The sequence below is a fragment of the Barbus barbus genome (genome assembly GCF_936440315.1).
Source record: "Barbus barbus genome assembly, chromosome: 29".
Taxonomy (NCBI): domain Eukaryota; kingdom Metazoa; phylum Chordata; class Actinopteri; order Cypriniformes; family Cyprinidae; genus Barbus; species Barbus barbus.
Genome location: NC_136757.1, coordinates 5,439,697 through 5,454,309, shown reverse-complemented (window position 1 = coordinate 5,454,309; position 14,613 = coordinate 5,439,697). Strand labels below are relative to the sequence as shown.

Below are 14,613 nucleotides of genomic sequence, written 5' to 3'. Positions count from 1 at the left end.
CCACATTAACGGGATGGTTGTTGAACGTGTCTCCAGCTTCAAGTTCCTGGGAACCCACATCTCGGAGGACCTGACCTGGACCACCAACACATCCAGCCTAGTCAAGAAGGCTCACCAACGCCTCTTCTTCCTTAGGACACTGAAGAAGAACCACCTGTCTCCAACCATCCAGCTGAACTTCTACCGGTGTGCAATTGAAAGCATCCTGACCAACTGCATCACAGTCTGGTATGGGAACTGCTCAGCTGCTGACCGCAAGGCACTACAGAGGGTGGTGAAAACCGCCCAACGCATCACAGGGACACCACTTCCTGCCATTGAGGACGTCCAGAGAAAACGCTGTTTACGTCGAGCTCGCGGCATTCTTAAGGACTCCTCTCACCCTGACCATAGACTGTTTAACTTACTGCCCTCTGGGAGGCGCTTCAGGAGCCTCCGAACAAGGACAAGCAGACTCAGGAACAGCTTTTTCCCTACAGCTGTTTCCCTACTAAACTCTGCCCAGTGATACCCCCCTCACACACCACTACAAACTCTTCACCCCTCCCCATCATTAAATCGATTAAAAAAAAAAAAAAAAACAATCTACACACCGAGTACTATGTACTGTAAATTTTTATTTCTATGCACTTTCAGTGTTCATTGCACTAGTGTTTATATATCTTAATTTATAATTTATTCATATCCATTTGTAATTATGTTCATAGTTTTTGCTCACAGTGTACATACATTTACTGCACAATCCATCTGTATAGTATGTTCATATCACCCATCTGTATATCATACTGATAGTATTTAAAAACTTGTAAATTATGTCCATAGTACTACTGCCTTATCTGTATATTCTGTACATACCGTATGTAACATATTGTAGGCACTGTATATCCTGTACCTCTGCTTATTGCACTTCTGGTTAGATGCTAACTGCATTTCGTTGCCCTGTACTTTACATGTGCAATGACAATAAAGTTTAATCTAATCTAATCTACTCTAATCTAATCTAATCTAATCGAAGAAACTGACTCTTTTGTTTGAAATCTAGACAGGGTGAGTATATAGGATTGGCACTGTCAGGATTACAGCAATAAGAGTTGCTATGCAACTGGACAGTTTTCTTGATCAAGAAAACGATGCCTAGCACACTTTCTACCCAACTTCCCATTACCAGAATGTGAAAAAAGTCATACTCATTACTATAATGTATGTATATTATTTAAAAATATGTATATTATTTAAATTGTAAATTATTTATTGCCTGCTACATTATGTTTACATGCATAAAGGCACATAAAAACAAAGAAAAAAATCTTAAAAATGTTTCCAAAGAAAGGGTTAATTTATATACATAGATATATATGTGTGTGTGTGTGTGTGTATGTGTGAGTGTGTGTGTGTGTGTGTGTGTGTGTGTGTGTGCGTGTGTGTGTGAGTTTGGATCTCTTATTCTCACCAAAGCAGCATTTATTTGATTAAATATACAGTTAAAACTACAATACAGTGAAATATTATTACAACTGTACGTACAGACACTCTGACAGATGTTAGTGCTTTAGTCATGATAAGTTGAGCAATTTCAGATGAGTGAGAAGTTTTAAGCCTGATATTTAGGGATTGAGTAGGCTGTTCTTATGAGAACCCAATTGGAAAATGATATTGTTTAGAGCATGGGTCTCCAACCTTGCTCCCATCCTGCAGCTAATGATAAAAGATAATTACAGGCAGGTGTGTTGAAGCAGGGTTGGAGCTGAAGTCTGCAGGACTGTAGCTCTTCAGGAGCAGGGTTGGGGATCCTGGTTTGAGGTTTCTCTTTCAAAGCATGGGAGATATAACTGAGTTGTCTACCTCAGTGGATCCCAATCATGGTTCTGGAGAACCCCCAACATCACACATTTTTGATGTCTCTCTTATTTGACACATTTGAGGAGGTCTTGGGTCAATTTACTAATGAGCTGATGAGTTGAATCAGGTGTGTTTGTTTAAGGAGAAATCTAAAATGTGCAGTGCTTGAGGTTCTCCAGGATCAGGATTGGGAACCACTGGTCGACCTAATCAAACACACCTGATTTAAATCATCAGCTGGTTAAGTAGATACTCATATTTCACTTGAAATTTAAGAAATTTAACTCAAATCAAATCAATCAACTCATAGCTCAAATCAAATATAGTGACCCTTCAATGACATCAAACACTGATATTTATTGACGTGTCACCATATTTGATTCAAAGGTGATACAAAGTGATCGTAACACTTCCAAACTCTTGGATTAAACTGCTGGATATTGTTACTTTTACACTACTTTTAGGATCTATTTTGTGATTGAAACTTTTGGACCCCATTGACTTTCACTGTACGGACAGCTGAAACATTCTTCTAAATATCTTGTTTTGTGTTCTATAGACACCCCAATGTTTTTACTACACAATGGGTGTCTGAGAGCTTCATTTATGGGACACACGAGACACGTGTAAGTCCGGACACTGGACATAATTTAATTAAAGGTGTACAAGAGATTATTTCAGATATGGTGGAAAAGAGATGTTTCTCATCCCAGGCGTCCCTTTAGAGAGTGAGGACAGTACAGAGATAAAACGAGATTAATCAGGCGCTTAGTGTGCTGGAGGAGAGAGAGATAAAGAGAGAGAGAGAGAAGATTTTGAACAGACACTGCGCTCTTAGAGATTTATCCTTAATGTGATTAAGAAATGCTTTTGAAGAAAAACTAGCCAGTCAGCTGATTACATTAGCGAGAGCTAGATGATGAGGCTGCATCGATCTACAGTAACTCACTGTACACCATAACCCTATATTAAAAGTAACCAGAGTGAGGAGGAAAGCACACAGTGAACGGAAAAATGAGAGGCAAGTGAAGAGGGCTATAAAATAAATATTTCAGATGCTGTGTGTTTGTGTATGCAGATGTGTTGACAAATGAATAAACCTGTCAAATAATTGTCAGAATATATCACTCCCAGTTTTAAAATAAATAAATTAGAAATGATATTTTACTGGAAGAAAACGATGCCTAGCACACTTTCTACCCAACTTCCCATTACAGAATGTGAAAAAAGTCATGCTCATTACTATATTTATGTATATTATTTAAAAATATGTATATTATTTAAATTGTAAATTATTTATTGCCTGCTACATTATGTTTACATGCATAAAGGGACATAAAAACAAAGAAAAAGTTCTTAAAAATGTTTCCAAAGACAGGCTTAATTTATATACGTAGATATATGTGTGTGTGTGTGTGTGTGTGTGTGTGTGCGCGTGCGTGTGCGTGTGCGTGTGTGTGTGTGTGTGTGTGTGTGTGTGTGTGCGCGTGTGCGTGTGACTCTGGGTCTCTTATTCTCACCAAAGCAGCATTTATTTGATTAAATATACAGTTAAAACTACAATACAGTGAAATATTATTACATCTGCTTTCTATTATAAATGTAATTTATTCCTGTGATGTTAAAGCTGAATTTTCACCATCATTGCTTCAGTGTCATGTGATCTTTCTAATATGCAGATTTACTTACCCCAAACTTTTGTGATGAAAATATTAGTATTAAGCAGAACAACTGTTTTAACATTCATAATTATCAGAGATGTTTCTTGAGCAGCAAATCAGCATATTAGTATGATGTCTGAAGGATCATGTGACACTGAAATCTGGAGTAATGATGCTGAAAATTCAGCTTTTCCATCACAGGAATAAATTACTTTTTACATATATTCACATAGAAAACAGTTATTTTAAATTGTAGTAATATTTCACAATTTTACTGTTTTTTTTACTGTATTTTACCAAATTAAAAAATTCTAATTATTCCAAAGATTTGACTATAGCATATATGTATAATATATATCATGTATTATTACTGGAACATATTCTAGACAGACATTTCTTAATCTTTTTGTAGTCACTAGGATAACATAGTTTCATAAGACACACATGTAGAAACGGAGAGAGACAGACTCACATGTATCAGATTTGAGCAGACTGGTGCAGCGGAAGTACTGCGGGTTCTCTATGACGGGAATCTTGGTCATGCCAATGATGACGGCGTCCACGTTCATGTCAGAGGATGAGGGTGTGTTAGAGCCGTTGGACACATGATGAAGAGGACTGGCAGAGTCATCATCATTACTGATGACCGAGGAAGGACCTGTGTCAAAGACAAAAACTTGCACTCAGAACCACTGTATTTAAAGGCTGTTTATTAAACATTTTTTCCATGGCAAGAATATACTGCTATTAAAATGCAATTTATATTCATATCAGTATTTTTTCCCCATCCTGTCCCCATGTTTTGCAAGGAAAAAAAACAATCCCTTGGCCACATTTTTATTCAACATTAAATAACAACAAAAATATCAATAAAAATAAAAAAGTTTAATTAAAAACATCAAAGCAAGGTCTCTTAGGAACATCATGCCTATTTGAAAAGACACAGTTCTAGTTTAAAGTCAAACGATTTGGCAGAATCAGAAAGGAAGAATGTTCATAGATAAAGGGAAACAGCGGGGGGCTTCCTGTCTGACAGGATATTTGTACAGTGGGGTCCAAACGTTTGAGAACACACTGAAAATGTGGGACTGGGCATATATAGAAAGGTTTAGGATTCTGAACGCTAATTTAAACAATTAAACTTCATGACATAAAAAGAATATGACATTCTGTGCTATTTCCAGGTCACTAATCAAATAAGTAAATGTGAGACATTGAAGTAAAGTGAACTCTTTTGTACAGATGGTTAGATGTTCTTGATTCCGTTAAAGCACAAGATGCTCTTTGGCTCATTCTCAAATCATGCCGGAGAACACGATCATCAGGATTAACACAAAGTCCATGGAGCTCAAATGGTGCTGTCATTAAAGCAAAAGGGAACATAACTAATAAACTAATAAATAGTACAGACAAGAGCTTCAGAATGACAGAAAGTGTTTAGCCAGCCAGAATCAATCAAAGTTTTAAATCTGTTTTCTGTTGTAATTGGAATAAAACACAGGGAACCAACTAAAAGAAACAAGTTGTGCACATATAAATATCATGAAGTGCCAAAGAAACATCAAAAATGTTCAAAAGAATTGCCATCAAGGGTGTAGTTATTCCATTTACATGAAGTACGGAATGTTTAACAACACATCTATCAGGAATTATTCCCAGCAAAATATACTTGAGGGAAAAAAAGGCATTTTTAGCTGGTCATACAGTTAAATACATTTTTAAGTTTTAGATAAAAAATTGACTTTTTTATTGAGACTGTAATTCATTTTTTTCCAACCATGTATATGCAGTTTAAATTTAAAATGTTATATAAATCAAGAAAATTATATATTAACAAAGCACTTTTCTGATAAATATATATTTTATAATTGAATTCTACAAATGCAAATAGACAAAGTGTAATAAAATAAATACTTAAATGTGTATTTTGGATGTTTTCTTTCCACTAGTCTAAAAGAAAAGAAGAGAAGTTATGGAAGCAAAGCTGAAAATGTCAAAACTGACCAGTTCCTGAAAAAAACAATGGTTTTGTCTGTAGTGTCTTGCCTTAGGTTCAGTGGTTTGGCCGTCTTTGTACACAAACAGGACATCTACCAATCTTAACTCCATCCATAAAGTGCACATGATTGGTTTATAGGAATGCTGTTCCAGGAACAACACAGGATGTTGATTTTGGAAGATCTACTTGTACATGTTAAGTTGCACAACATTAACCCGAGTTGAACGAGCAGAAGAAGGAGATCATGCTGCAACAAAATCTGATCAAGCTATAATATCTTAACCCTGTGTACCTCAGCTGTCAGATGCCATATTTAATCTGAAGCAAATGAAAATGAGGCTGAGGAACAGACCTACAGAAGGATTATACTGTCCTAAAAGCATAGTTCATCAAAAAATTCAATTCTTTCGTCATTTATTCACCCTCATGATGATTGACTTAAAACACAAAAGAAGATGTCTCTGGTGTTTTGTGTACATACAATGTAAGTCAATATTGTTTCAGGCCTCATGCATGGACTCTCATTGTATGGGCAAAAATACTTCTTCAAAATATCTTCTTTTGTAGCCTGCAGAAGAAATAGCTTGAATTATTGGATAGATTGAGTCACGTTTTATATGCATCTCAGACCACCTCCTGACTTCGATTGCTACTCATGCCGAATGCATCTTGGTTGCCATTTACACTTGTTCTTTGCATGAACGGGTGACTATTTCATAAGCAAAAACTACATGACCGAGTATATCCATCATTAATCCTGATTATAATCAAGCACTTAAATCAGTGAAAATACTCACTGGTTGATAAAAATATTGTTGAAGCCCCTAATTCCAGCCCAAGACCTAAAATCTGATTGTTCTTCCAAGACCAAGTGATCCACGAACCTACTTGAGTAAATCACATGAACCTTGAAATCATCTTCATTCTTCACTCTTAGATTGCCAGCTGCACTTTTTCAACTGCATTATTCATCAGCAAGTAAATGAAACAGCCAGCGGCTTGTTGAATGATATAGCAGCAGTAGGTGCATTAGCCTCAGTGATTTCTGAGAGAATAAAACAGGAAATTGGAGATCGGCAATATTGCGATGACCTCTCTGATGGCGCGCAACAGCTTACAGCATTTACTAGAAAACCCAAGTGTCTTGTTACTGGCAAAAGTGTCTGGGAAAATAATTACTAATTTTTAGAGGACGTCAACACCATCTTTACAGCCATTATAGCTGTAGTAATGGAGCAAATGATGCACCCATTGCCAATAAGACAGTTCTGGTTCTTGAATTTGATTGGCTGAGCAGCGTTTCAACAGGGCTTATACAGTCCAATGGCAATGGCTTTTCAATGATTTTGTTTTGTTTTTTCAATTATAAATATAATATAAATATACGCTCTATTGTTCAAAAGTTTGTGTTTGCTAAGATTTTTTAATGCCTTTAATGCTGCATTTTGTTTTCGACACACAGAGCCATTACATGCGTGTGATTGATTGACCTTTGGTTTAAGTACTTGTTTCGTTGCAAAAATCATTGCAGATAGAGTTAAGTGACAGGGGTCAGTCTGGTGAGGGTGAAGAGGGCAAAATAATGAGAGCGAGGCAGCAGACGAAAGACGAAACAATCAGGAGTGACCAAGTGACCGGAGTCCTGACATTACAGCGCCCGAGGCCGGAGACTCTCAGGCCGAGCTATTGATCCTCTCTGCTGCTCAAGGGATAATTGAATGTTGAAGGTCTCTTGAGAAACATGACACTCAGTGATTTACATGATGCTGTCTTTGAATCTAAACTCACAATTGTCCTATTCAAACATGATAATACATCTAATACAATTACACTGGGTTAAAGCGATCAACTTTGTAACACTGCTTCAGTTCTTACAAGAAATATGCATTTTTGTTATTAAATACCCCATGAAATGGCTTGACAAATAGTTTTCTTTATTGAAACCTTGGGACAAGTCTTATTGCAGGAGTTGTCTTTTTAAAAAATAACATAGCCTTTAGAATTTAGTAAAGTATACTTTAGTTTGTATGCTTAAGTGCCCACCCAGTTTTTCAGTGGCGCTGATGTATTTTTCCCATTCATTTTTCCCATAGGGATTTTAAAAAAGTCTTCGTTAATGCATTATAAGCCATAAATCAAATCAACCAAATACGAGGTGAATCACAACACTACAAAATTTTATTTGAAGCAAAAAAGTATCTGAAAATCGACCAAAAAGACAAAGAACAGGGCCGGATTATCCATAGACGGGTACCCTGGGGCACCAGCCAATAGGGGGGCACCAAGGGATTACAATAATGACAAGACCTTTAAAATATTTTGTATATATTATTTTGCTGGAAGAGATTTGTACTCTTTGTAGAGAGCTGCATTGATGGAGCTTTGTGAGATTGCGATGAACTGAAGTGAGTGACAACAGTTCAATAAACAATAAGTTAATATAAAGTGATGTACATTGTATGACTTTAACAATATTGCCTGATTTTGCTCTATTTAGTCAAGTAAAATAGTTTCAAACAGTCACAGCTGAGCCGCTGCACATCTCTATTCAATCACAGCGGCGTGTCATTTATGAATGAATCTGCGTTTTTAAATGAATCTAGTGAGTCAGAGATTAAATTACCCATTCATAAAGACACTTGCTTCGTTCCTGAATGAATCAGCCGTTCAAACGAATCAACTGAATGAATGATTCAGTGAAAAAATCAGCGACTTGCCGCCACCTGCTGGCAGTTTTATTTTTATGTTTAAAGTATCATTTCAGTTATTTAAATTATTTCAATCAAACAATAGTTCTCTATTCAAAATTCTATATTTAAAACATTAATCGCACAACATTGTTATGAACATAAAACATCCATGCCATGTAAATTATAGTTTTCATTAAAATTATTAAATGGATGCCATCTTGGGACAATAAAGCCCTCCCTACACCTACCCTACCCGATACTTTTATTTTCAACTTTTTGATTATTTCCTTCATTTTTATTGTAAATAAATGTCTTTCCGATGCAATATAAGATTTGAAAAGGAAGAAAAAAAGTTCAGCAAAAGGCAGGATCGAATTCGGGTCTATCGCGTCAAAAAGCACATGCCTTACCATCTCCGCCACTGAAACTGATATAAGACGAACGTCTTTTTTAATGTTGACTAACCCAATCACGCGTTGGTGGGTGGAGTTAGTGTAAATAGCCTTTGCCAACAAGGCAGGCTGTTTGCACTTACTGTAAATAGACACTCCAAAATAAAAAACCTACAAATTATAGTTGTTGATTGTATATAGAGAAACAATATATTTCAATATGAACCCATGGTGAATTAGCCTTTCGGGTTTTGTCCCTGCAGCGCTCTATTGTGGACAAAAGTCATGAAGACTTTTGGACTCAAGGAATGTAGAAGACATATAGTAGCATATACTGTAGATGACCTCAAAGCTTATAAACACACACAACATACATTTAGTTTTCTCCCAAAACATGAGGCATCAAAACATCTTTTTTCACTTTTGTTCACTGTGACTAAACCTCCAGATTGTCAGTCACTGTGGAATAAGCAAAAGGAAAGTATTTGGGATACAAAGCCTTTATGTTGTTGAAAAAACAGGCTGTGGTCCAGTAAAGCCACCTACTTTCTTTAAGTGACTGGGGATTCATTTTTTTGTGAAGGAAGGGCTAAATCTGTCCACACTGACTGATTCAGTCATAAATGAGATTTATTGTTTGCTTAAAGGTGCGCTCACGTTTACTGTCGCTCTATGAATTTTTGAGACAAACTCTCATTTCAATAGGAATCTGCATTGAAGAAAAATTTAGCATTGACTTCAAGATTTTTATGCGAATTGGTTTGATCATTTTATAAAAACATATCGCTCATCTCTCCTCCTTAAAGTGATAGTTTACACAAAAAATTTATTTACTCAGAATGAATTTACTCAGATTACTTCAGATACACCTTCGGTGGATGGGCCAAAATACACACAGATCCTCTCAGACTGAATCGAGAGCTCTCTCTGTGTGTGTGTGTGTGTGTGTGTGTGTGTGTGTGTGTGTGTGTGTGTGTGTGTGTATCCGGTAAGGAAACCCGGCCACTGCACACTCTTAAACTCTTATTTTCTTCTTGCTAGCAGAGAGGAAGTGATCTATTGATCAGAGGAGTTCATGAGAAGAGATAGATAGACGGATGGATGGATAGATGGAATGATGGATGAGGGGGGAAGGAAAGAGCGTTGAGAGAGGACAGCAGCGGATGGATTGTTTTCAGGATTGGATTTCGGTTACACAGCAGTCCTGACTGGGACCCCAGCACCGAACGCTCTCAGAGACACATTCAGGCCAGAACATGGAGGAAAATATCATATTCCCAAAAATAACAGAGATTGATTGTTTTTCTCGCTTTTAATGCCTGCTGCTATTTTTAAAGACTGAAAATGCTCTCACCCTCTCGTATGACAGTAAAGCTCCAGCCCCTCTTCCTTCTGAAGACCCCAAGGTCACAGGAAGTTCAAGTGACAATGGAAAACAATCTCTCTTTCTTTCTCATGTGCTGCATTCACATTTTTCACTGGTCTGAGGTGAAATATCCTAAAACCCCATTCAGGTAAATTAAGAAAGCTAATAATATATTTGTTATTAGATTTTACTCAGATTTAACACCTGGACTGTGTTCACAATTAAATACTGGCAGAGTACATACTGCATAGTTATAGTACATACCTCATTTGTTCTAAAAACAGTATGAGAAACACTATGAAGTATATGTGCCTTGTCACACTGCATGTTTAATACAGCAAATGATACGTTGCTGATATTACGTCTGGTTAATTTGTTACACTGGAAAGTCTGCAATGCACTGCACTGCATTGTGGGACGCACATGTTGGAAAATGTACACTACCATTGAAATATTTGAGATCGGTATGATTTTTAAATGTTTTTGTCTCATGTTCACCAAGGCTGAGAAAAATACAGTAAAATCTGTAATATTGTGAAATATTATTACAATCTAAAATAGCTGTTTTCCATTGCAATATATTTTAAAATGTAATTTACTGCTGTGATATAAAGCTGAATTTTCAGCATCATTAGTCCAGTGTCACACGATCCTTCAGAAATCACTCTGATATGCTGATTTGCTGCTCAAGAAACATTTATGATTATTATCAATGTTAAAAACAGTTGTGCGGCTTAATTTTTGTGGAAACCGTGATACATTTCTTTCAGGATTCTTTGATGACTGTAAAGCTTAAATAAAAATACAAATAAAAGTAAATAGATAAATTAATCAATTAATTTATTTCTTTAAAAAAAATTAAAAACAATAAAAAAATCTTACTAACCCCAAACTCATCTATAAAACTATAAGCAGTATACATAGTAGAGAGTTAATATCAAGTGACGTATGCTTTTCCAAACATATCCCAGCATTCCCTCATGAGCATTTCGCTTTGAACGAACACGTCCAATGAAAACACAGATGGTCAGAAATTCAACAGGGAAATCTGAAAGCAAACTTTTCTAAAATCATCAACAATCCTTCTGTCCAAACAGAAACTAAGAGGAATGTTACAGCAGAATCCCTACGCCAAGCTTGTTAAAGTGACAGCCCTAATGATTTTCCTTTCTAAGCATGTGTCGTCACCTTGAGTGTTGTTTAAACTGGAGCGCATCACTCAGCGTCTTCACCGCTTCGAAGGTAACCGCATAGTCCAAAGGTGAAAAGTTAGATTAGAGGATTTTTTCTGAGCCTCTTTCACATCTCCTCTTTTCGGAGTTGTTGAGAGATTTGTCTCAACTTCTAAATCAACACGAGACCCCTTGGATATTTTCAGGGTAGAGAATAGAAAACAGGCATTTTCAAAGGGACACTGGAGGGACTGTGGCTCTCAGGAATTGAGGGAGAAATCATATTGAGAGAACAGATGTTGCGAACAGAAGGGTGGACAGCAACCACCTAAATAAAACTGTCATGCAGGACATCAGGGATTGGCTAATGGGCTGCCTAACAGGTTTATACATAATGCAACACATTATACGACTGAAATCAGAATACAGGAAATTGGATTAAATGATAAACTTCCCATAAACACACTTCAAAAATCTGTCACAATTCAGACTCATTTCAACATCCATATTTTTCTGGCTCTTCGGTGTGAAGCTGCAGGTCTAAAGCAGTTAGAACTAAAACTACACTAAAACAAACATTTGGTTACTTTAAATACAATAAATATGAACTGAAATAAAATATATATAAAAAACTTGAATAAATAAAATTTTTATTTCAGTTAGTTGGCAAGGAAACATTGCAGTAACTAGCTATATTCCAATGATTAGCAGTAAGGCTTAACAATTGCTTGAAATAAAACTAAAATCGTGGTTATGAAATAAACAACCTGATCTCATGACTGTGGGAACTTTTTCGCGAGACACATGTGCTAATAAGTACATATCGCAGCAGTTTCAGCGGAATCCTTGGGTACGAATCCTGTGAAAAATATGACGATGACAGAGCTGAAAGATGAGAGATCGAAAATCAAGCTAAAGCGGCATGCTTGCGATTGCGTTTTTACATCAAATTCGCTTTTGTTCAGACTATCGGGTAGGTTTAGGTGTAGTGCAGATGCTACTTTATTTTAAAACATCATGGAGCATTAGAGTTATAGCGCCACTTAACAGATATTTCAAGTCAGAACTGCGGTGACGCAGAAAACCAATGTCATATAAAATGTACCATATGTACATTCATCTGTTTCCGGGGAAAAAACAAACACACTTTTAGCGCCACTCAGTGGACATTTCACATCGAATATATCAGGAAACGTACATGGCGCTACTTATTTCACGTCTTGCAAAAAAGTTCCCACAGGTACGTTTTCATCATGCGATCAGGCTCCAAATAAACATACACACTGCCTGTTTCAGAGCACAGCGTGGCATTGTGTTCTTTTACACAGAGCAGCTCATGGTCCGTTGTTTTCAGTAACTCCATTTGATCTGAGTTTGGGTCGCTTATAATGTGCATTTAGGACTGCAATGTGCACAAACCACCTTCTCAAACTTGTAATGAGAAGCGCTTAGAAACCTGTAGTCAAAAATTAAAGAAGCTATAAATACTGTTTTATTTTAAAATGAAATATTATTATTTTTTTGTTTTATATTATTATTATTATCTTAAATACTATTTTTATTTTACAATGAAACAGAATTGTTTTAACAGTACAATTTCTTATTTTTTATTTATGTATTCTTAATAATCTATCATCATCATGATCATCAACATATTTATATATTATCACAAGTATTTGACCAAATTGTTGTTGTTATTACCTTGAATATTATCTTTTTTATTTTATTTTACAATGACAGTATTATTACAACAGTAACTTTCATAATTTGTTTTATAGTTTATTGTTATTAACAATAATATTGTTATATATAATCACACTTTTTACTTATCATTATTATATTTATTCATCCACCCATCCATTTATCCAACCAGATTGTGCAGCCCTACACTGTGAAAAAAAATTACCGTGAATTTAACAGTAAAAGACTGTAAAAATGCTACAGTAAAAACCTGTTAAATGGTTAACGGTAAGTTCCCCTACTATGCATGGTGAAAAACTGTATTGGGTATTACATTACGTTTTTGAAGGGAAATATAACGTATAATTTACAGTGAATAACCGTAAATTGACATTCCCAGAATTCCCTGCATTACATTTCAAATTTGATGTTTTTTTGTTTTTGAAAAAACTGTTTCTTCTTATTTTTTCTCTTATCAGTTGTGTACATTAGGGTTGTATGTTACATCTAATGTTGTTAAATTAATGCTAATTGCATTACTCAGTTTCATGTGTGTTACCATGATGGTGTTTAGTGTTTATGTGAATGACACTGTGCACCTTCTATAAATGTTAATATTTAAAAGCTGCTTGTGATGGGCTTTGGTTCATCATGTGACTTTCTCATCACCACCTGCTTTTGGTGGTTATCAGTGTATTACAAATGTACAAAACAGATTTCAATACTTCAATAGGTTGATATATTAACATTATATCAGTTAATTAAATTACAGTATTTACATGTAAACTAACTTAAACTTTATCCGTATAACCTAAAACGTTGCTATCATATTTTTTACCGTATTTTTTTTTTACAGTGTACAAACAAGCAAAGAAAACCTGAAACCCTTCAAAACAAACAAACAAACAAAAACTGCATTTTAAATTGCCATCACAATTTTTATCCGAAAAATTACATTTAGATTTTTTCCCCAAATCATGCAGCCCTGTGGTGTAGCATTTGTTTAGTTGGTCATTTGACTGCTCATTACTATATTGTATTATGTCTAAACATATCACTTTAAGTTTGATTGTTCATTTGTTTCTGTACAAAATCCAAGCAAAAACGGGTCTGGATATATTATAACCTATATCATTGCTAGTTATGCATGTGAAAAGATATCGCCCCTTAGGTCATGTCAGTGTAGTGCACTTTTAAAGTAGTTTTCCAAACACTGCTTACTATCCAGTCAAAAGAGTCCATCACAAATCAATAACATACCTTTCCTCCACAAGTCATATGAGGTATGATCGTCTGTAGAGCCAACAGCACAGGACCTACAGTGTAATACATTTAGCCTAAACACGAGCAACAGTGATTTTCAACACTTACAACATTCACAGATGAACTGCCCAGATCTATAACACTGATCTCTTTTCCTTAAAACCAATAAATACGGCTCTAAGCCAACAACTAACTGGCCGACTGTGGTGAGGCTGGTGGTGTTATTGTCAAGCCTTGTACAAATTAGTGCTCACAATGAACTGAATAGGACAAAAACCTCATTTCAAAAGAGCTTTTGGCTTTTCTGAGGGAACTTGAACATTCCAAGATGTCTAATGGTCTTTTCAGAAAGGCTACGTTTAAGCCAATCACTGCTTCTGTGCTCAGATGTCTGAGATATCATGCTGCATTACTCCTCCCATTCATCACATCTGTGTTTGTGTGAGAGACACACACGGAGAGAGACAGAGAGGAGGAGAGTGGGCAAATGAGGAAATTCTTCCACCTCACTTTGGGACATGAGACGGGGTTTTTTTATGCGTGTTGAACAG

General features: G+C 35.9%; 1 protein-coding gene across 1 annotated transcript in view; it reads right to left on the bottom strand.

The window, feature by feature from the left end:
• LOC306848891 (BDNF/NT-3 growth factors receptor-like) overlaps nt 1-14,613 on the bottom strand; it is a gene marked incomplete at its 5' end in the record, with an annotated part of 43,008 nt that overhangs the window by 13,568 nt on the left and 14,827 nt on the right. Inside the window, one exon of the mRNA XM_079383677.1 lies at nt 3,973-4,158. Coding sequence (XP_079239803.1) covers nt 3,973-4,158 — 186 coding nt within the window. The remainder of the gene's footprint in view (nt 1-3,972; nt 4,159-14,613) is intronic.